Raw genomic sequence first — 22,210 nt, 5'->3', positions numbered from 1 at the left:
TGCAGTGTCATTGAAAATGTGTGATAGGATTTTGTATTCTTTTAGCCATGATATTTTGGTTGTTTTTTACTTGCAGGATTCTTCAGTGTGAGCTTGATCTCCAAAAAAAGGTTCATAGGAGTGGTTTACAAAGTCACTTACAACTGCAAGTCATGTGCACAGCCAAAGTAGTTTAATTGTACACGTAGTCATGGTGAATGACAGTGGGAATGATCTGCTTGTGATTACAATTGACCTTTAAAAATTAGGTCTTTTATCTCACCTTGTATCACCTTCTAACAGTTACAAGAATAGGAGGCATTAGGACAACATAGATGTGCTGTCATTTTATAGATGATAAGGGTTCATGTGGAAATAAAAAAGAAGTCTGTAATATGTAATTAAAGACTATGTCATTATATACAGGATAAAATAGGTTGAATTAACATTGGATAAGAAATCATGTGTATCCCAACCTGAAGGATGATCACAGAAGTATTCCCGGCTCCCATGGGTATCCTATTCAGCCTCAGGTCCACCTCTCATCTCCTCTTGGCTGTCTAATGATACCTAAGTCTGTTTTCTGGTTCAGCTCTAGTGAGAAGCTGCTTACAGACCTGCTTGCTCCTGCTTTGCCTTCCATTATCCCTACTTGCTTCCTTCAGTGCATTTTTGTGTATATCCTTGGGTTTTTTCTTCAGGGTCATGTACTTGGAGAGGTTATTCAGGAGGACCTGTCCTACACACTTGCTTGTCCAACAGGTGACTGTAATACATCAACTATACATGTATTCCTCTGTTATTACCTAGTAAACTGCATTCTCTGTCTGCAGTGTTAATCTCACTTTGTTGTCTTTGGATTATTGGTTGTTATGAGACAGAATACATGGAGCTGATGTCCTACTGAAAACTGTCTGCAATCATCTACTCTACCTTTCACTTAGCACCTTTGAGTTTAGCTTCAGTTTTTAAACTACTTTCCCTCCCTTGGCAGATCTCAAGGTCCTTACAGAATTACAAAATACCATTGGTTTTTGGCATCATATCTATTGCTAATAACTCACAAGTGTCAAGGGGGAGAATAATATAACCTGAAAGTTCAGGTCAGTTACCTTAACATGCTGCCCTGCAGTGTTTCAGAACATTCCTGCTCTTCTACCAGTAGACACAGATCAACCCATGGATTGGTGGGGTTTATACCCCAGTACCCTTTACACCCACATACCCTTCTTTTTGCTGTAGTCTATAGTGTGTGGTGAAGGACCTGTTATGGGGACTTCAGGTACAGAGGGACAGCCCTCATCAGGAGGACAGTGCTGTATTGTTGGAGGGAAGTGTTCTTCAGGAGTCACAATTAGTTACTGATGGATGGAAAAGAATTCAAGGAAGGATCTGGATACGATGATCTGATTTTATTTAAAAAAATAGTTGAGTAGGTTTAAAACATTATTTTTAGGAGTAGGTCTGTAAATCTAAGCTGGAGAAGAAGAGCAGTTTTACTCAGTGATATTTTTTTTTTAGGACAAATAAACTGAGGGATCTAGATGCTCTATTGCAACATCCTTTCTGAATAATGAATGTGGGACTATGCTTTGTACTGGTAAGTATTTCTCTCTAAAAGCTCTTTCACTATTAGCTTATTCCAATATCAAAATAAACTATTTAACAGTGTATTCAATATAATTTATTAGACCATTTCAAAGACTGTGATTCTTAAATTCTGTAAGGTTGGACATGGGAAAATCTGTTTGCAGTTTTTGTCCAAAACTGGAAAATGCAAAGGCTCTGGCTTTTTTGGTGTATTTGCACTTTTCTACAGGATGTACATAAATTGCAATACAACAAAGAACTTAAAAGTTTTAGAGGAACAGATCCTCCCTCTTTCTGGTGAAGAGCATTTACACTCGGGAGATAAGGGGTGTACAAGTTACACAATACAGTGCAAAGTCAGATACTTAACGTTCTACTAGTGGCTTGTTATGTTGTACTAGTGGCTTGTCTCACTGTTTTCTATTTGTGGCGTAGTGCTCTAAAGCAAGGCTCATTAGAGTAATATAAATCAAACTGGTTTTGATCGCCCCCAGTTTTTCTGGGTGCTACAGTTACGGATGCACTGTGAGGTTGAAAACAACTGAAACTATGATTCGAGGGAAACCAAAGCTGAACATCAAAGTGAACACAAACAAAACAAACGTGAAGAAACAAAGGAAGACACTAAGCACACAGAAGGCAGCTGTCTCTTAGAATTAATTATACTGGACTGGAACTCATTTCTTATAAGCCACTTGAAAGCTGTTTGTTAATTATAAAAATATTTATAGGTCAAGTTGACTTCCTTTTCTTATTCCTTGAAGACTGTAGATGGTGTATTCTTCAAGCAGCTTTGCTTGCTAGAAACTTCATTATGTTTTGCATGTTTTCTAGTTTCTCTAGCAAAGGACCTAAGCCTGTTTCTTCAAGTACTACCAAGTAATTTAAATGGAGTCTTCACAGTAATATATTGTTTCTGACTTAGGATGGAAGCTTTGTAGGTTTTTCTTTTTGATTGTTTTTCTGCTTGCAGGAGGAGTTGCTACATGTTGCAGCAGACGCTTTCATCAAATTCAGAGTAGGTCCTCTATCATTTTATAGTATGTGATACTCACTGTGGTATTCAGTCTGGATGCATAAAATTGCTACTGCATGAAAGTATTAATTATATTTGCATACATTACATGTATTCAGCTAAGCAAGCCAAGGTGGATAAAACTAGCTTCCTAAGTCCACAGTCTCTGCAGTCCTAAGTACTTGTCAGTCTTTCTGACCTGGAGATTTGTGGGTGATCTGCTCCTACTAAGAGCACAGCTGCTTCTATCTCAATCTTAGTTTTTCTGTTGATTTCAGTTGAACCTGTTTTTTGCGGCAGACTTTTAGTGGCCAGACTTATGTCTTTGGTCACTTAGTGGAGATAAATCAGAAAAGAGCACAGCTGTTCCAAGGTCCTTGTGCAGTCAACAGAATAAGTTGTTATCTCTGTATGGCAACTAATATCTGTTGTAAAACTGCTGTGGGGAAGTACCTTTCCAGCTCTAGTAGCTACAGACTGAGCCTATGGTGTGTAGAGTTCTGACTTAAATACTACAGTGAGATCTGAAAAATGGTATAAAATGCTTAAATATTCTTTTACTTGAAATGCCATGGTATATGCATCTGCTTCAATTTATGTATAAAATACTTGCCTTTTTATTTTTGTATTTAAATAACTTGAAGTATCATAGTTCTATGTAAATGTCTCATGCTATTAATGTATCTAATTAAGAACTAAGAGTTATGGCTACAACACCTGACATTGCTGGAAGGAAGCTAATTTATTGCCAAAATTATTGCCTGGCTGTCTGGCATATATTTTTTGTCATTATGTCTGTCATAAATTTCTGCTTTTCTTCCATAATTATTTGGTTTCTGTTCCAAACCTCCTTTAACTTTGCCTCGTGAACAAAACATCATTAGTATACCTCACATTAATTACACATTGGGCTAATGAGGCATTAGACACTCCTTAGAGTTCTGTTCAAGTTGTAGTGTAGAGGCCAGGCTGAAAAGTTAATTTATTTTTACAAGATGATCCCCTTCAGTAAGAGCATGAAGTAAGGAAAGACTATGAATGTAGGAATTAGAGAAGCATTTCGTAACTCTTCAGAGGAAAAAAAATACATGTACCACCTGTGCAGTGAGTTAGAACTCCAGGTGAAAGTACTTATGAAAGGCCAATATTTTGTGCTGGACTCGTCATTGTCAATCACAATTCAGCATTTATTTCTAAAGTTCAGTGGTCATCACTGCAACACAAGTGGTGTTCATCTTTGAGGAAATGAGCAAATACTAGTCATTCTTACCATGTAGGCTGACATTGTCTAAGAAAACTGTCTTTCCACAGTGAAGTATTTATCATATGCAATTATTGCCATGATCTCTCCTCTGTAGCAATATGTAGCAAGGCTATCAGTCAGCTGAGTCACAAAGCCTTAACAGTCCATTAAAGCATTGTTGGAAATACAAAACTGTTGCAGTCATCAAGATTTCTGTATTCTTCATCTATACTTTTGAATTACTCTAAGGATTAACTAGTTTTATTGTTTGCATATGGTTTTATTAATCAAGGTTGTAATACAAGTTCATGTGTATTTAATGTATTTTAGAATTAAGTTTATTTTGGTTTTGACTGTACTTTTTAAAGAGAAACAGACTATCTCGAAGGAAAATGCAGTTCTTCGCAGCATTTTCTGTCTATATTTAGCAATTCCAGTATTAGGAAATGTGTGTCTTCTTGCACATAAAATGTGACAGAGGCCAGGCATCAATACATGGGAGTGATCTTCCTCTTCAAGAAAAACAGCTGGTTCATATTATTCCACAAGGATAAATAACTTTCAGACCATAAAAAAATTGAGCACTCTGCAACAAGGAAGCCCTAATTTTCTTTTTGGTGGATGATAAAGCATTTGTCAGTAAATTCTAATTAGTTTTTAGAGAGACTTGGAGGGCCAATATCAAAATAACTAGTTATTCATAAATTGGATATGTTAAATGCATTGAGACAGCCAGCATTTAAAGTAAATGACTTATTTTGTATACAGAACATGTGGTAACAGTCTCCTCCTCCAGCTAAGAAATCCATTAAACTGCTCGATGTATAGTCAATTGAATCACTTGCTTACTGAGACATTTACATTTCTAATGAAGAGTAATTATACAATGGAATAGGATAGAAATGTAAAAAGAATTTTTCTTTTTGTACCATGAGATTAATTTATTAAAATTATTTTACAGGCATGCAATTCCTAAAAGCATTATTTAATTTTAAAAGCTTCAAGCATGCCTATAATTGCTGAGTAGTTCTTTCACAGCAGCAAATCTATAAAAAGACCCCTCAGCTACATCTGTAATGCAGATGCTGTAATGAAAACAGGAAACAATGAGTGACCTGCTACAGAGACAGGCTGAAAGCCACATCCAGTAAGAGCTTTTGGAATTAAAAAAAAAAGGATACTTGAAACCGTTAGAACCAAGACTCAAAAAATAGTGTAGGAGTGAGAAGGAAAGTTGAGGACAGTCTGAACAGTGCAAACAGGGAGCCCATGAGCTTACTTCCATGTTTTATGTAAAGTAAAGCTGGTAATTTGGAACTGCATGATGACAGGACACTTTTGCTTTAAGTAATCATTGTGTATCCTGAGGAGAACCACAGTCTCAAAGGTCTGTGTTTATCTTTCCGTGTGTAATGTCTACCTTAACATAATAACTCATGTATTGTTATTGCTTTATGAGACCTTGTGTGTAAATGACAGAACTGAGATAAACAGATAAGAGATAATTACAAACAGATGTGTGTCACATGGAGGTTTGCACAGACCTAAATAATTTGGTATAAAACTAGTTTTAATTACACCTGTAGGGCTGCTGTGTGCTGATAGGGCATCAGTTAGGCCTCAGTTTCTGTGTTTTGACATAGCCAAGGGGCTTTTAGCATGTGTGATCTACTTATGTATTATGCAATGTATAGGTGTGTTAACATACATTATCGACAGATTAAAGTAGTGAGGCAAGTCAAAAAAACCAAAACAAAATCATATGAAGAGCCAGATTCTCTTCTTATTTACACTTACATAATTGAAATTGTTTGATGTAATTTAGGACTTACACTGCTGTCTGGAAAAAGATTGGCCAATTGATTTTGTGAGAAATAATTTTTTTTTAATACTGGAGCAATATTAAGTAGAAATGGCTAAGTAAAAACAAAAGCATTGATAGCAGGTATCTCATAATTACAGAAACTAGCTTGTTAGATATGCAATCTTAGGGAAAGTTAATTCTATCTCCATTTCTGTAACACAAATAGAACTGTATCTGGCTTTGATTTTTTTTTTTTTCTGGTTTTAAGTTAGTGTTATAAGAATTTGTAGCAGGTATTGGTAAAGACAATGTGAATTTAAAGATCTAAATTATATCTTTACTTGCTTTTCCAGTCTTTTGTTTAGACTTCCAGTTTTTTAAGTCACAGCACAATCCATATGAATTGTCTCCAATTCCACACCATAACCTTGAAAGAACAGAAACTCCTACTCCCTTTCATGTAAGAGAATCAGACCTCATACCAGGACCAGAGGTAACACCAGCAAGTTCACCTTTTCTCTGAGGAAGACATTTTTCCAATGGATACAAATCCTAAATGGTAACTTTGCTAATATTTGTTTATATTTTGCTCTAGTCCATTGTGATGTGAAGTAAAAGTTGTAATTTCAGCAAGTGAAGCTGACTAAACAAGCACTGCCTGACTGAAAAGGCAAATGTCAGCTGCTTTATAGTGGACCCTGCTGTGTGATCCACTTCTGCTCTAAATCACAGTTGCAATAATTTCCCTTTTCAGAATGCATTTCTTCAGAGCACAGCCTAAGCCTTTTGCACAGTAGATTGCTGAATTAATGCACAAACTGAAAGCTGGAGAAGTTATTACAAAGCGATACTTCTTTTTAGCACTTATCATCAGGAATTTTAATCCTTAACCTGTTATGAAAACGTTTACTTAAATACCTTTTGTAGTCCACCTGTAAACTGTGATTATTCTCTCTCTCTGTCCAAGGCCATTTGCTTTACTTCTGGCGGTTGAACACAAAGCACTGCTCAGGGAAGGATGCTAAAAGGGGGTATTTTGTTGCAGTCAGTACTGCATTTAGGGAAGATGAAGCCTAATGACGGGGCTTCCCTGAAGCTGTGAGCCCTAAAGTATGCAAAAATAAAAAATTAATCTTGGATTTTGCTTAACTGAAGTCTTTGTCTATACTGCTAATTAAGAAAAAGGCTAGGAAGCATGCTCAAGGGCCATGGCTCAAGCAAGCTGGATCCCTGGTTCTCCCTGCTGCTTAACTATCATCTCATTTCTTGGCTTTAGCTTGGCAAACAGTCTATTCCAGGAGCAGGGTCCAAAAGGGACAATGGATAGCACTGCACAAGGTTGGCTCCTCCCAACAACACACTGGCCCAACAGGCTTTATATCCTCAAACACTCCCAGATCACCTCGCATTACACCCCATTTGTGCAACAGGATTCAGCGTCATCCTAGAAAAACAACTGCAGATTGGTCTGCAACAGAGAGGTATTTCAGAAACTGACCAAAAAATCTCCTAAGGCAATAAATGTACATGGTACCCAAAAGAGCCCCAGACAGGGATCCGTCCTTGGATTTGGTCTGTGGGCGTAGTCAGATAGTTTCCTGCTGGAAAAAGGAAACACAACCCCATGTGAAGACAAGCAGAGTGAGAGATGCTAATGAGTTTGATTAGATTTGTTTCTTGTGTGTGTGTCTGATGAGAGTAATTGATTTAATTTTTACATTTTAATTGTGTAAGCTAATATTACTTTAAAATGAAACATTTGCATAATGTAGGAATTATTTCAGATATCTTGGCAAACTTCACAGAATGAAAATCTTGAGAGGACTACTGGTCTTATCCTGAAGTGCCAACCACTTCGACACGGGTCAGGAGCACTCCAAGAGTCTCTCCTCCACAAAACCATTTGGTGTGGGAATTGCCCATGGGAAGTACTCATTTAAGCAAAGACTCTCCTGTTGACAAGCATTATCTACAACTTCAGTGGCATGTTAGGGGGCTGAAAGCAGGGCTGGAGACTTGAGGACTGAAACTGTAACAACCTATTGAACGATTGTGTTGATAAAATCTGTGGTTTGTGACCTGGCTGGTAAGACGTTAAATCCCCTTAAAGAACAGGGCAGTGGGGGTGGAAGGTATGTTGTGGAACGTGTGTACCACAAGCTTCGGCCGTTGTACAACTGTGTAATTTCAGGTTGTCCTTTGGCTGACTGACAGTATGCACATTCAGTTATTGATGGGCAAAAATCCAACAGCAGCGTTCAGTCAAAGGTAAGCTCAGGGGTACAACGACTGCAAAGTTTCTAGAAATTCCAGGTAAGTCATGAGAGATTAAATATTAACTGTTTATTTTACTATAGTCTGAACTCTGTGTGGAGCACCTCTGGATAGTTTCCAAAGCCATCATTCTCTCTGTGGTGGCCATAGAGACCTCAGAAACACCTTCAACTAGCTAAACACTTTGTCTTCTAGAAATAAAAATCTATCTCTATGGGAAATCTGAAGAACTCTATCACGGATGCAGCTAGTTTGGGGTAAGTACATGTGGAGGCTGTTTTTCATGTGGAAGTCTTAACACCTTTAGTAAGAATCTAACAGATCCTTATCTAGATAAGGGGGGAAAAAAGCCACATAAAAGCAGGACTCTAGTCTTCCCTTATTGTATTTTTGTACACTAGAACTTCTATAATCATTAATAAAAAGTGGGAAGCATAATGCTATGTGCTCATATGAGGGACTGGTGAGAACTGAAAAGATTAAAGTTTCTTGGTGGAACTAGATCTTTTTTTTCTGATGGAAGTATTTTAAGTAGATACGTCAATAACATATATAGGCTTATATGATGGATGTGGAAAAACATTTACCCATTCCTTGTTAAAAGATGCACCAAAATCACAACTCTATGGACTTCACTCAGCTTAAGGAACTGCTATTTTGGCACTTTAGGTGCTGCCAGCTCATACAGCATGAAGGAATTTTTCCAGATACTAAGAAATTAATCCTGCCCACCAGAAAAATCTATTCCACAATGCTGATCAAGGCATCACAGGCTGAAGAACTTTATGTGCATTACAGCTGTGCAACTTCTTATAAAACAAGTTCTAGCTGTGGTACAGAACTACATTTTAGGAAAGTGCCTCATCTCTGCTATGCCACCTGTTTAATTTTCAAAACACAAAATTGCTAATCCATAAACTCAATTGTCTCTGCTTTTGTGAAAGCAAACATGGGGTGCAAAACAGAGGCTTTGGGTGAACAGATCAAGGTAATAAAAATTTCCTTCAAGTCAAATACGTGTCCTTTATGGCAAGATTTTCTGGCACTTGCAGAACTACTGTGGGAACAGTGAGGTGACTTAGCAATAACTACCGTTAAGGATGCTAGTCATAATCGAGGCACAGTCAAACAGCATCTGCCCTGTGACTAGAGACATGAACACTTTAATTTTGCAGTAGTTAGAAAAGCATGTGGAGTCTCTGTCTTCGCTCCTCCCGCCCCTTCCTTCTCCCATTCTCAATGTGTGAGCCTATGAGGAGTATGCCCAGCACCATTTCAGTTCCATTTTAATCACAGAAAAAAAAGCCCTTGTCTGTGAAGAAAAACAGTACTTGGTCAAATTGTGCCAATTAACAGACAGCCTTCAAGAAGCAGGCAGTCACCACTGAGCAGCCGCACTGCAACACAGCTTCTTCCTCGAAGCTGCGGGGAAGACTTGGTGCAACATGGCCAAGGCATTTTTAAAAAAGTGGAGGACTTCTTCACAAATCAATCCAAGAAGTGGAATCTTCTACAGGTAGTTGCATATTCTTACAATCCTTTCTGCTTTGCATCCAGCATAGGTGGTATACAGCAACTAAGGCAAGCAAATAAACTCCAATCTGTTGTACGCTGTGTTGTTTGGCAAAAGGGTGTGGAGAGAGGGAGGAACAGCTATGGATGCTGCAGCAGGAACTCTCCAGGGTAGGCAAGGGTGCAGTCACTTTGCACCACATTTTCTGTGGACAGATACACAGTAGCGAGAAAAGAATGAGGGAGCAGGGTGAAGCTGCGTGCGCCCTTAAAGACAGCACTGACATTATTCCCTGTGCAGCTCTGCAAGCTAAAGTCTAGGTGTACTTACGGTGCGAATGGGCAGGGTAGATGACGAGAGCATGTGTTATGTGACCAACACATTAGTCTTCCCATATAATCAGGATACAGGCAAGACTTCGCAATGTGGTGGGAAAAGAGAACCTAAACCCTTCCTTGCACACTTCCAAGCTTTTTCACTGTGGTTTCACTCTTCAACCTACCTGCCAAAATGAACAATTTTATTTAATGCTAATATTTCAGTGCCATCATTAAACACTAGTATTAGGTAATCTCTCCCCGAGAGCCATTTCAGGCTATCTACAGGTTCCATAAGACAACATGACTGCCTTACTTTAGCTTTTGAATTCACAGGGATGAAAACAGCAGTAAAAACATATGGTGTCATCACTCACCAATCACGCAGCCAAATTCCCCAGGCAGATTTTGTGCTGGTATGCAATTACCTTATTCATGAAGAACACAATTAGAACAATGTGTAATAGTGTGCATCATCCCCTGAAAGATGAAGCCTAACTGTTTTAGTGCATTCAAAAACATTTAGTAATAGTGAATACTTTTTATAAACTCTGGAGTTTCATAGTAACATAGAATAGTGACCTAATTAACTCAGTTAGTGAGAAAATTATTTTATAGTGGTTTTATCTGTAAGAACAAGTCATGAAGACTGACATCCTTGTTTTATTTAAATTGGATGTACCTCACCAGGTAGCCAGTTTAATCTGATTCCTAGTCATGGGACAGAGTGCCTTGCTGTCGGAACAGTTCAGTCAAAGTATATGTAATTGAAATTGGTTCACCTCCTAACACTTCACAGTTCACACTCCTACGGACATTTCTCTAACAGATGTTTCACCAGAAAAAGCTAATTTCAAATAAATATGTTGCTGTTTAAAACCTTTTCCCCATTGTAACAGATCACAGGCTCATTTTTCTTAGACAATATATTTTCTGAAAGGAAATGTTTAATTTACTAAGATGCATTCCAAGAAAAAAAATCAATGCTAAAGGGGCAACTTGACTTGTGTCTCATATTTCTAGCTTACTAATACAGTAAACAGATCTGAGGGTCTCAAATACTAATCCAGCTTACTATCAGTAGTAGCATTTGTGACAAAAACATTTTTCAGAATTAAACAGTGTTTCCATCCAGGTTTTCTTTTTCTGTTCTTACACAAGGAAAGTGTGTATCTGTAGAAGACACATTTTTGCAAACCATTCACTTTCTAATTTTGACTTGTGAAAATTAAGGCATTACTGGAACAAAAAGAAAGCACAGTTCTGATGGTTAGTGTTTGGCTACATGAGATTTTCTTTACATAGATGACAAGTATCTCAAGTATGTTCGATTAGCTGAACTCAGATCTTTTAGTAACAGGATTGCGTCACATAGATTTTGACTGTTTTGGAGACTAAAGTTTGTTAACAATTCAAAGCTTTCATATGTTTGTCAGTTAACTGGCATTTCACTGCTACCATTACAAATCATGTAAGCAGGTTCCAATTACATTTACAATATTTACATGCATTTTTGTGTTTCAGTCAGCTTGAACAACGAAAATGCATAGACGCTCAAAATCTAGGCACCGAACTGCAAGTTAACAGCACTGCAGAGGAATAATGATTTCCTCTGAAGCTTGACTTTCCTGAGACAACTGTATTAATGTTTTGCTGTTTGCTGTAAGGAAAAAACTTCAACTGCAGCCCAGCATGATGAAAATATACCTTTTCAAGTGAAGCATCAGAAACTCTTGAAGGATCTGCCAGGTGCTTTTAAGCAATATTCATTTATATGACAGCTAGGATTCTAGTATTAAGTAACTTCCCAAATGCCTAAAGAACTTCCTCTACAAGAAGCATAAGAAAAATTTCCAGAAATACCAGCAGATCTTTTTAAGTCTGTGCTTAAAAATAAAAATTATTTAAGTGCTTTTTGTTTAGTCCTTTCCTACCTGCCATTCTGTAATTGCTTGGTAGGACTCCTCTCCCTTTTCTAAGGGTCATTTAAAATTCACATACAGAGTGCGTGCTTTGTCAGTTAAGTTTCATTTTCAGAGCAAATCACTGTGTCCCTGGATGAGAATTCTTCCCCACAGAAAAGCCAGGATGCACTTTTGGTTCCAAGAATCAACAGAAATTTATGTAGCTTCATGAAAGCATAACACAAAAGACTCATCTTTCCATGTTGACTTATACAACAAAGATGCAGTACAAAAATTATGGGAACACTATACAAAGAAAAGGCAGTGAAATGCTAATTAGGACAGAAATTCTTCCCTTAAACCGCTGTAAAGATGCATAAAGTAAACTAAGATAATCTGAGAGTACAGCAAATTTTATTCATATTTTTAAATATAAAGATGATTTGAGAAGATTTGTTAAATATACCAGCAAGACTGTTGAGTGGATTCTCCTATTGTCCATATTCATTGACTATCCAATTACAGTAGGTCTTTTTACCTACTAGCAATGTCTTCTGTAAAACCCTGTGCAATCAGAATGAGACTTTTGTGCTTGGAATACAAATTTGATGTTTCTGACAGGTGTTTCTTCCAGATACCGGATGGCTGTTTGCTTTAGAGGTGTATCTGGTATGCTAAGCTTCATTGCATAGTCAGTCTATTTTATAAAGGAAGTCTGAGCTAGAAACGCTACCTATTTTTTTATTGTTTATAACTATTAATGTTATAAAGTACCAACATAATTTCATTTACAACAGGAAAAAGAAGCAGCTGCATTATACTTGGCTCAAAGTCTGTAATGCTATATAAACCAGTGTCCATTTAACTAAGCTAAAAAAACCAGCCACCAACCCCAAGAACCCTCTGTTCATTAAACATGAGTTTCTCTAGTCTTCTTTTATATTCACCGTAGCATTATCACTAAAGTATAATCCCCCTTCTGAAATGCACTTTAGCTAGTTATTTTGTGACTCCTGGTTTTTGGATCATCCGTTCTACATGTCGTGTTACCATATAGAATTACTAGATATAAGACTCCAGGTGTTTAACATACAAAAGTGATGGACGTTAAGCTTTAAGACTCCAGCGCACCCAGTTTGCCCAAGCAAAGTCCTTGCAGGTCACAGTGAACATCAAAACACTGGCTGGTGTTTTATACCACATGGTGAACATAAGTGGACAAAAAAAAATGTTTTCCTGGTAACAGGTTATTGAAAAAAACCCCAAAACATCTACTGAACACTAATATATACAAGTCTTCATGGTTGCTGCTGCTAAGTTTGAATTGTGAAATACCAATTTGAAATGTTAGAACACTTGCTGCATAAAAATAGGTTTCTCCTAACAACGTGCTGGATCCTTCCAAGTCACACCCAGGGTTTCCATCCAGGAAAGAGCTGGCTCAGATTTTTAGGGTCCATGGCCTGCTGGATGAGGAGGTTCACCTGCCCTCCCACACTGAGCACTGTTCCCTCCTCAACACCTTTCAGCTTCTCCTGAAGTCTCATCAGAACACGCTCAGCCACTTTGTTAAAACTCTGGTCATCACTGCTGGCAGAATAAGAAAAGAAAAACAGGTATACTAGGTGTGGATCCTGAACGTCAGCAACATTCAGTGAGAAAACCATAAAGCAAGGCAACAGTGCCACAGGCAGAGAATTAAGAAAAAGATCTTGCACCTGGCTTTTCTTTTACATTCTTCCGGATCAGTGTTGAGTGTAGAGTTCATGTCAGCCTCATCCTCTGGTCTCTGCTGCAAATACAATGCTTTCAAGGGATTCATGGTCCAGTCGAAAAGAGGGTCATAGAGCAGCACCTACAGTAAATAAACCTCGATTTAATGTAAAACTTAATTACAGCTAAGTCAAGAGCCCTAGCAGGAAAAGAAACGCTCAGCTGGTAATGCTCATGCTAACCACAATACCAGGAGGCTGGTGGTTTGGTTGGTTGTTTTTAAATCAAATAGAACTGGGCTACACATTGCTTAGTAGACAATCCAACAATAAAACGACATCCGATCATTTGCAGGTGTTTGTGTTGTTCATATTTGACTCGGTTTTGTGACTCAGTCCCACCTCAGCAATGAAGAGGTCATTTTTTAATACACTTCTAGACACTAAATATCATAATTAGTTTTCAATATGTAGTATAAACAGGTTTTAAAAATTACTTCGTCTCTTCTTTGTGACTTATGCAAAGAGGATTTAAGTCAATCAGCACTACTCATGCTAGTAATGTTGCACTATGGCTAGTTTTAGATACTGAAGAGGGAAAACTGTGTATGCCTGAAACAAATAGTTCCCACAGAAAACGCAAACTGGTCACAATTTCATTGAAGATTACGTGAATTAACACATAATGGCCAACATTACTACATTCAAATTCAACAAAAAATCCCTACATAAATATTTGGTATAGTAATGCTTAAGAAAACAAATACAAGAAACCGAAGATATTCTGGCAGCTTGCTGTCAGAAAGACTGGAAGAATGCTTACCTCTACAATAGTCAGCAAGGCTTCCTGAGAATTTCTCATAACAGCCATTGTCTTCTCACAGCATCTAGAAAATATTTTACTGTATTTTTAGGTTCTTTTTGGTTAAATGGAATGGTACTTTTGTCATTTAAATGATGGATATTTGTACCTTTCTTAAAAGTTAATTTCTAGCATATGAGTAATCTCTGTGGTATTTCTGGTTTTGGGGAGGGTGGAAAGGGAGAAATTTAGAAATTTAAGAGCAGGAGGAGACTGGGTAGTTCACTGATTATATGCCCTACAGGAAAGAGGTTATCTGTTTCACTGTCTGAAAAACTATTTAACATGTAACAATCACAAATGCTGAAAATGCTCTGCTGTCTCCTTACCCCTATCCAATACAGGAACACGTACCTTCTGAAGACTCCTTCCACGCCGGTAATACCCATTCCATCCACAATGTCCCTGGTTAATCTAAATGGAACAGTCTCTGGTGTGGGAAGGATTTTACCTTGCTCAAAAGCCACCCCTAAATGAAAGGATAATAAACATTTTAAATAAAGATTTTTAAAATGTTAATGTAAAAAAAAAAAAAAAGTAAGGTTCTCTTGCCTGTCCCACTTACCCAGATCTATATGCACTAGTTCTGCTGTTTGTTCATCTATCAAGATATTCTGAACATGTCTGTCTCCCAGTCCAAGAATGTAGCCAACTAAAACAAAAAGGTAAGTGCTGAAACCGTATTTGTATGCCATAAAAACCAGGGACAAATTAACACAGAGAAGATTATGAGATTCAGTGTATGCAGACAAATTAAAAGTGAGAATAATTCTTCCCCCAAGTATATATATTATTCCAGTAAAGAGCAAATGCCATTCCACAGATCCAAAAAGAAAAGGTTATCAATGCAATTGCAAAAATGTTATTCCCCTACAGATGTGTATTTTTTTACCTACTGCACAGAATTCTTGCCCATTTCTCTCTATAGATAGGTTAGGCAAATTATTTCACAGCTTTCAAAAAAAAAAAAAAAGATACAAATCAAGTGCATAATACAATTAGGATTTGTTATTATTACTATCTTTAAGACAACCTTTTAACTCACAGTATCACATAATCCAGAAAACAGGACTAGACATAATTCAGTCTATAATTGGGCAGCTCAACTATATCTGAATGTATCACCTGAGAGATTCTTGTCTAAATCAATTATAAAAATCTCCAGTGATAAAACTGTAAGATCTTTCATGTAAGCCTATTTCAGTGCTTTACCATCCTTAAATGTAGAAAACCTCCAAACTAAATCTCCCTTGCTGCAATTTACACCTGTTACTGTTTTTCTGTTAGCTGATGGACATGGATAGCAGTAGTATCTCCTAGAAAAATCTTTCACCTGAATTCTGATAAACTGTAGATTTACTTCAGGGGTTTTTTTCAGCACAAAGGGAGCATATAAACAACACGTTAACATCTAAAATAGAATCTACTGCAATGTATACAATCTACTATCAAAAGTCTTACAGAGATAAAATAAAGAACTCAGTCATCCAAAGAAAATCCACAATCCAAGTACATCTATTTCCTTATTCAGACAGAAAAATCAAAGAAAAAATGCCAGAGCTCAAATAACCATTACAGCCATGGCTACTGATGCCAGTACAAAGAAAGTAAAAGATCAAGCTTTTCAACTCAAGTTAAAACATTTGAGGCTACAGATTAAATGTTAAATCAAAGTAACAGGATTAGTCAGTCAGGTAGAAACTTAAAAAACCTACCAGAACCCCAAAATACAAACTGCTATATAAAACAAAGAAACAAGAATGTTACTCTTATCTTTCTACTGCAGGAAAGCGGGTAGGGAGGTATGAATCAGAAACCTGAATTACAAAAGCAATGCTGGTGTCCTTGCTGGCATTTTTTGCTCCCTACTCCTCCTACTCTGACACGTGACAAAAGCAGAACAGATGTAATTTTACCAGTTACCTCTGAAATGCTATAAACTCTTTGTTTATATAGTCTAAAACCCCAACGGCAAGTTATACCTATAGAGGATGTTGCCACACTGCGAGTGTACGCCAACCGTTTTTCAAACCACACAGCTGGATCCAGGAATTTCTCCATGCAGAAATAACGAAACACAGGTTGAAAGTTCTTGCAGACTTCCATGAAGATGCTGCACTTCTCCTCAGAATGTTTCTTCTGTGCATCCTTTAAACACATCAGAAATATTTTCCACATGACTGACTACAATCCTCCTTCCTCTACTCCCTCCCCTCCATCAAATGTTGTTCTCACTCCTTTCTCTCTCTGAGCTATGAATTAATGTCTTTTTTACAGCAATCATTAATGCACCTATCTATCTGTTTTACCAAACAATTCTATTTTCATACACAACTCATGGGATGCTTGGAAAAAACACACACTGCTATTTCCTTGCTTCAGCAGGTGTCGGCATTTTATACGCATGTACAGGTAAATGCATCTTGTTGGAGATACTTCCCCTTGCACTCTGTTCCGGTAGCTTTGCTTATCTGATGGCTTCATGTCGCTGTGAGGAAGTCACTATCACTCAATTCACATGCAAACGCTTCACAAAACCAAAATCAAATATACTTTTTTAGGAAATAATTTCTTGCACAATCATGGCTATATAAAGTAACAGGTAAACCTATTTGCAATTTTCTAAATGTATGGTGAGGTGGTTTATGGTACTAAACTGAACTAAACTAAAAGTCTGAATATCTACTAATTCCATGCCACCGGTCATATTCATTATTATATAATAAAAGTACAGTATATAATTCTCCGTAAATTCCACCCTCCCAGTAAAGAATATGAGCCAGCTGTTTGGGGTTTTTTTTGTTATTTTGACTCACCGTCATTATTTTCTGACACTCATAACTGGAGTAATCTTTTGGCCTGTATCTCTTGTGAGCTCCCTCTTCAACATTCACAAGAAACTCCCCGATGGGAGTTGTTCCTGAGCACCACTCAAGAACCCCGCTTCTCTGAGAAAGGGGAACCACCTGTAAAAACAAAACCACTGCTGCAAGGGGGAGGGTTACACACACACAACCATGAATGCGCATGCTGCAGGGCATGGGTGCCTATTTGTGTTTGCTTAAAGACAGGAGACCAAAGCATACAGCTGACCACAATGTATGTTTTAAAGATACGTGTATACATATCTCAAATGCTCTCAAGGTTCTTCTACCAAATACTTGCAATTTTTTTCCTAGCCCAAAGAACCTTCCCCTACTTACTTCAGTACAACCGAAGGACTCCACTCAATCTGCACGCTTGCGTCAGTACCCTTAGATGACCTGTGACTGCCAACAGCTTGCTATGCTTGAATGTGATAAAAGCAGCATTTGTGCGAATTGCACGTAAAAAGTAAAATCTGGAAAACACGTGGCAGCTGCACGAACATACTAGGCTTGTCTTAGTCTGCCTCCCTCCCACCCCAGGGAACAATTGCTCACTTCTTAACTGGCTGTAATAGTTACCTCAGCTGCTGCAGCAGGCAGTACTGGCCAGAATGAACAATCTGTCTGCAGAGAAATAGCTACTGCCTGTTTCCTTCAATTTTCTTTTCTTATGAAAGTCGCTTTATCTCATAATGCAACCTCCATTCTCTTTTCCGTGCCCTCATTCATTTTTACACAGATAAAAACCTGAGTCTTCATTCAAAATTATTCAAAGACTGTGACTCTACCTCCACCTGTGAATTCTTAAAACTCCGCTAGCAATTCAGGTAAGCTCCTCTAGAGATTCTGGAGTGTGCATTTCTCATGTCAAAGACAAGAACTTTTATTTAAAGAGTACTTACTCAGAGGTCACCTTCACAGCTATAATTATAATCCCAAGCACACAGAAAAAGAGGAGGAGGACAAAGAAAGTTTCTGTTCAAATACATTTTCTGCATTCACAGTAAGAATTTACTGCTGTATTCCCTATTTCAACAAAAACGGTTCTGCAATTCAAGTTCTGCAGAACAAACACTAGATGGGACTTCTGGATTCAATTGTAAGGAATACTGCAAGACTATAATTAATTTTTAATTAATTAAGGAATATAGCAAGACTAAAATTAATGAGATTAAATTAATTAATTAAACAAACTTGTATGCTCAAGTTTCATGACTAGCAATTCACAACTCGAGGACAGTCCATGTCTTAATTTCTTCTCAATTTTAAGTTCATATAAAGAAAGCTTTTAAGAGTATTTGGGCATGAGAATTTGTTTTTAAGGATTTGGAAAAAATTAAATTAAAATAATTGTTGTAATAATTAAATTGTATTATTTGTTTATTCCATTCGTTAAGGAGGAGTGACTATTTTAATAACATAAATAAATACACTTTTATATTGTCTCTGGATTGAAAAAAGGAGAATGGGGAAATAAGCTGTATTGGTAGCATTTATTCCTCTGCTGCAGCAGCTGTTCAGGATTACCTTGTACCTTCGGATAGTTAATTTTCTCTTTCGTGTTTCAGTGTTTTGCTGGAGCAATGAATTGCACATCTGGAAAACCTGTTGCATAACAGCATCTTGTCTCAGGTCATCACGCCCCTTCAGCATAAACAGAAAAAGGCAGTTCAAGAACACTTCAGCATCCAACTTCTTGTTCAGCAGCTTTAAAAAATTATTTAAAATAATTCCATAAAACACAAGTTACTTTTCCACAATAATGAACTGTAATAAAATGTAATTAACGATTGCTTTTTTTCTGTATTTGGTTTCCTAATAGTGCTCAGCTGCTTAAGCAGAACCATCACTAACTTAAATCATCACCTTTTCCTTCTTTTTTATGGCAAATATTATTTGATTAAGCTTTCAATCAATGTACATGGCTTACGGTATCCTTTCTAAAAGCAGGTGTTTCGTTCACCATATTTAACAATCCAGCACACAGCTGAAGCAGCACTACTTGGTACTGCAGTTCTGATTATTGGATGCAGATCTAGTGATTCATGCTTCTCTTTAAAACTTTCAAAACTACCCCATACTTAACAGCCAAACAGAATTCTCCCAGCAGCTCCTGAATGCATACATTCAAAGATGGAATTAAATCAACAGAGTTTAAAGAGAAATAAATTGTTTTCAGAGATTTTGGGGTTTGATAAGTATGTTTTTGATTGTCTCTGAATTGTAATTCTTTTTATATGGGGAAGAAAGAGAAAAGGAGGTATTTAACACAAAATGCTGATGGCTTTTATTTCCTGTACACTCCATATCACTAGTTGAGATGTGACCGAGTCACAGGTCTGGTAGTTGTCAGGTAAGCTACTGTATTTTACATGCACTGTTGAAAAGTAATTACAAAAAATACTTAGTATTATTACTTACATGATTATTTATATTATTTGTTGTTATATTACTTATTATTACTTTGTAATTTCCTTTATGAAAGCATTCCTGAACTGAGAAAACTGACACTGAACTGTGAAAAGTCTGTTCACAGAACAGACTTGATACATGAGAAAACTGACAAGAGACATTAAAAAAAATTCCAACATACCAAGCCTGCGATGTCATTACAAGTGACAGAACCTACCTTAACCAGCTGTCTCCTTTCTTTACCATCTGAGCCTACACAGTCTATTATTTTAGGCAGATTCAGGCCTCCTGCTAAGCGAAATTCTGGCTTAAAAGACCTTAATGTCACTAGATTTTCATATTGTCCTGTAGGATCCACCTGAAATTATAAATTAGTTTAAAATTAATACAAGTATTACCTCCAAGTCTCTCTGAGAAAGTGGTAGTGAGTTGTTTGCAGACCTTGTTGCAGATACACACTGAATATTAATATGAGCATTCCATCATCTACAAGGATAATACAAAGGCTACAAAAATAGGCTGAGCAAAGGAGTGAGTCTGATTCCTCCCTGTTCACCTCATTGGTAGAGGGGATGTGGTGCTGCTGACTTCCACTAAACAACATCTGACACAACTTTAGCCTGCCCCAACTAGCACTCTTGCAAGAAAACCTTCAGGTACAGCTGGGGAGCATTAGGCTCACATTAGGCTCAAATGGACCCAATCTACAATCCTAAAACTGTTGCCGTCTATAGGATCTGTATCTTCAGCCATTCTCCATATCCTGGTGCCCCAGAGCTACCCTACTCAGCTGTAAGGAAGTACCAAGCTGTTGGCATCACAGACCTCCAACCATTTCAGACAGTTTGCATTGGAGAAGAAGAAAAGCAAAAAGGACAATTGAGCTGTACAAAGGAGCAACACCTGGGGCCAACAGGAGCCCTAAAAACAAAGGCTATTTATCATGGTGGCAACTTCTGGCTTCTGAAGTCAAATGGCATAAACCAGTCCCTTGGCTTGTTTTATTTAGCTTTATAGACAGAGCCCGAGGGACTTCAGCACAGGGAAGTTTGGCTTCAAAACATTTAAATTTTAGGTGGCTGGCCCAAAAAGCAGCTCTACACTCCTGAAACTGGCAAGGTTCCTAGGTAGAGCATGCAGCATCTAAGAACGGGTGCCTATGCATCAATCCAATCAACAACTTGTGCTAATGGGAATGGATCATTCACCATCACTGAATGGTAAAAAAAATACAAGCTGGCCATTTAGGAACAGCAGAAGAGACATACCTATTAATTCTTATACTTTTCTGGGCATTAAGTCTCTTCCTGCAACTCTAAGCTAGCACCGACAAAACAGGAGATTCAGATTCCCAGGTCCTCTCTGTGATGCAGGCAGCTCGTCACCCACCCCTTTTGATAACGAAACACTCGTCAGGGGTAACAGTGGCAAAGCCGTCTTCACACAATAAGCCACTATCTAGCAAATATAAGACTTGGGGTCAACGTCTTCTACAGCCTAAGGAAACCATCTCACCCTGCATCTCCCACCTGACAGGAAAGGACCCCTGGTAGGCTGGCCTGGAAAGAACATGGGAATTCGATGAAGAAATCTATGACATGATTGTTATTACAAAAATTTGAAGCCGATTCTATAAACTGATGTTACAGCATGTATCTATTTCAACTTCAGTCACCTTAACTTCCATGGTAGGAACAACAACATCCTCCAAATTCTTCAGTTTATGAATTGGCTGGTCAGCAGGAATACTTATTCCTTCTGTAATGAAAAAGAATTCTTACTTTTAAATTCAGAACTATAAACACAGATTAAAGTTCAGTAAAAGAGCTTACACTGCTTTTGGGACCCAAAACCTCACTGCATACTTCTGTCTTCTGATGAAGATGACTACAGGACAACTGGAGTTTTCTAGAGTTTCATACTTAAAGTCTGAACCTTACAGTGCAAGTAATTACTGTGACTTTAAGTTCAGAATAAGTTCTATGTTTATCAAAAACAGGACCCAGTGCTACCATACTATCTCCTAATGTACCTTCACTATTAAAAACAAAAATCATTTTTCCAAGACTTACTTCTTTGAGATTTCCATGGAGTAGCATCTACATTTGCTAAGGTGATGTAAGCATCACAAAGTGCTTCAATGTCTCGAACCATACGCGCTCTCCTTCTTCTTACAGTATTGACTATATTCCTAGCAGCCTCCATTCTGTCCTAAAAACCCTCAATGGAATAACACGCAGTTAAGTAAGTACAATTGAGATACATCCTATGAAAACAGAGAAAGTTGCAATAATGGACAGTCCCTTGGGATATGAACAAAACTAATCCGAACAAGAGTTCCGTGCTGCACAATCTGAGATAACAAGTAAAATATTATTGCGGGTTGAAAGGGAGCAAATCTGTCCAGGTAAAGAGCAAAACACCTGAAAAATTCTATAGAATAAGGGACAGGCAGTTCTGGATGTGCTTCCACCATCTTCCTGTGTGTTATTTCCTCCCAACTGAAGAAAAAGCCTGTATGCAAAAGGCAAAAATCTGACCACGTTGTCCCTTCTGTGCCTAACTAAGAGATCTAGCTGTTTAGTGTAATCCTACTCCTAAGCGTAGGATGAACTACAAATATGACAGAAAGGTGAAAAAAGGCCAAATAAAATTGTCATGAAAAATTTTATCAGTGTGGGTTTAAGAGGGTAATGCCAAAAAAACATGCCAGGGCTA

General features: G+C 37.6%; 1 protein-coding gene and 1 long non-coding RNA gene across 7 annotated transcripts in view; one reads left to right on the top strand and one right to left on the bottom strand.

Moving 5' to 3' along the window:
* Window positions 1–1,498: 1,498 nt before the first annotated feature.
* LOC130144596 (uncharacterized) lies at window positions 1,499–11,545 on the top strand. The gene is made up of 5 exons (XR_008820178.1): window positions 1,499–1,579; window positions 5,985–6,190; window positions 7,823–7,899; window positions 7,989–8,162; window positions 11,260–11,545. It is a non-coding gene; the product is annotated as an uncharacterized LOC130144596 (long non-coding RNA).
* Window positions 11,546–12,036: 491 nt separating this feature from the next.
* Window positions 12,037–22,210, bottom strand: part of ATM (ATM serine/threonine kinase) — an 80,094-nt gene continuing 69,920 nt past the window's right edge. For 4 of the 6 annotated variants that reach the window (XM_056328550.1, XM_056328552.1, XM_056328553.1 and 1 more), the window contains 11 exons: window positions 21,565–21,703; window positions 21,168–21,250; window positions 19,710–19,850; window positions 18,608–18,724; window positions 17,030–17,179; window positions 16,196–16,361; window positions 14,779–14,865; window positions 14,568–14,682; window positions 14,175–14,238; window positions 13,358–13,494; window positions 12,037–13,229 (listed from right to left, as the gene is read on the bottom strand). In XM_056328550.1, coding sequence (XP_056184525.1) covers window positions 13,046–13,229; window positions 13,358–13,494; window positions 14,175–14,238; window positions 14,568–14,682; window positions 14,779–14,865; window positions 16,196–16,361; window positions 17,030–17,179; window positions 18,608–18,724; window positions 19,710–19,850; window positions 21,168–21,250; window positions 21,565–21,703 — 1,383 coding nt within the window. In that variant the 3' untranslated portion in view covers window positions 12,037–13,045. Of the gene's footprint in view, window positions 13,230–13,357; window positions 13,495–14,174; window positions 14,239–14,567; window positions 14,683–14,778; window positions 14,866–16,195; window positions 16,362–17,029; window positions 17,180–18,607; window positions 18,725–19,709; window positions 19,851–21,167; window positions 21,251–21,564; window positions 21,713–22,210 lie in introns of those variants that run through there. The other 2 variants (XM_056328551.1, XM_056328555.1) reach the window with 2 other exon arrangements.

The sequence above is a fragment of the Falco biarmicus genome, chromosome 2 (assembly GCF_023638135.1).
Source record: "Falco biarmicus isolate bFalBia1 chromosome 2, bFalBia1.pri, whole genome shotgun sequence".
Taxonomy (NCBI): domain Eukaryota; kingdom Metazoa; phylum Chordata; class Aves; order Falconiformes; family Falconidae; genus Falco; species Falco biarmicus.
The sequence above is the reverse complement of the archived record's forward strand: the minus strand, read 5'-3'. Positions and strand labels throughout refer to the sequence as shown.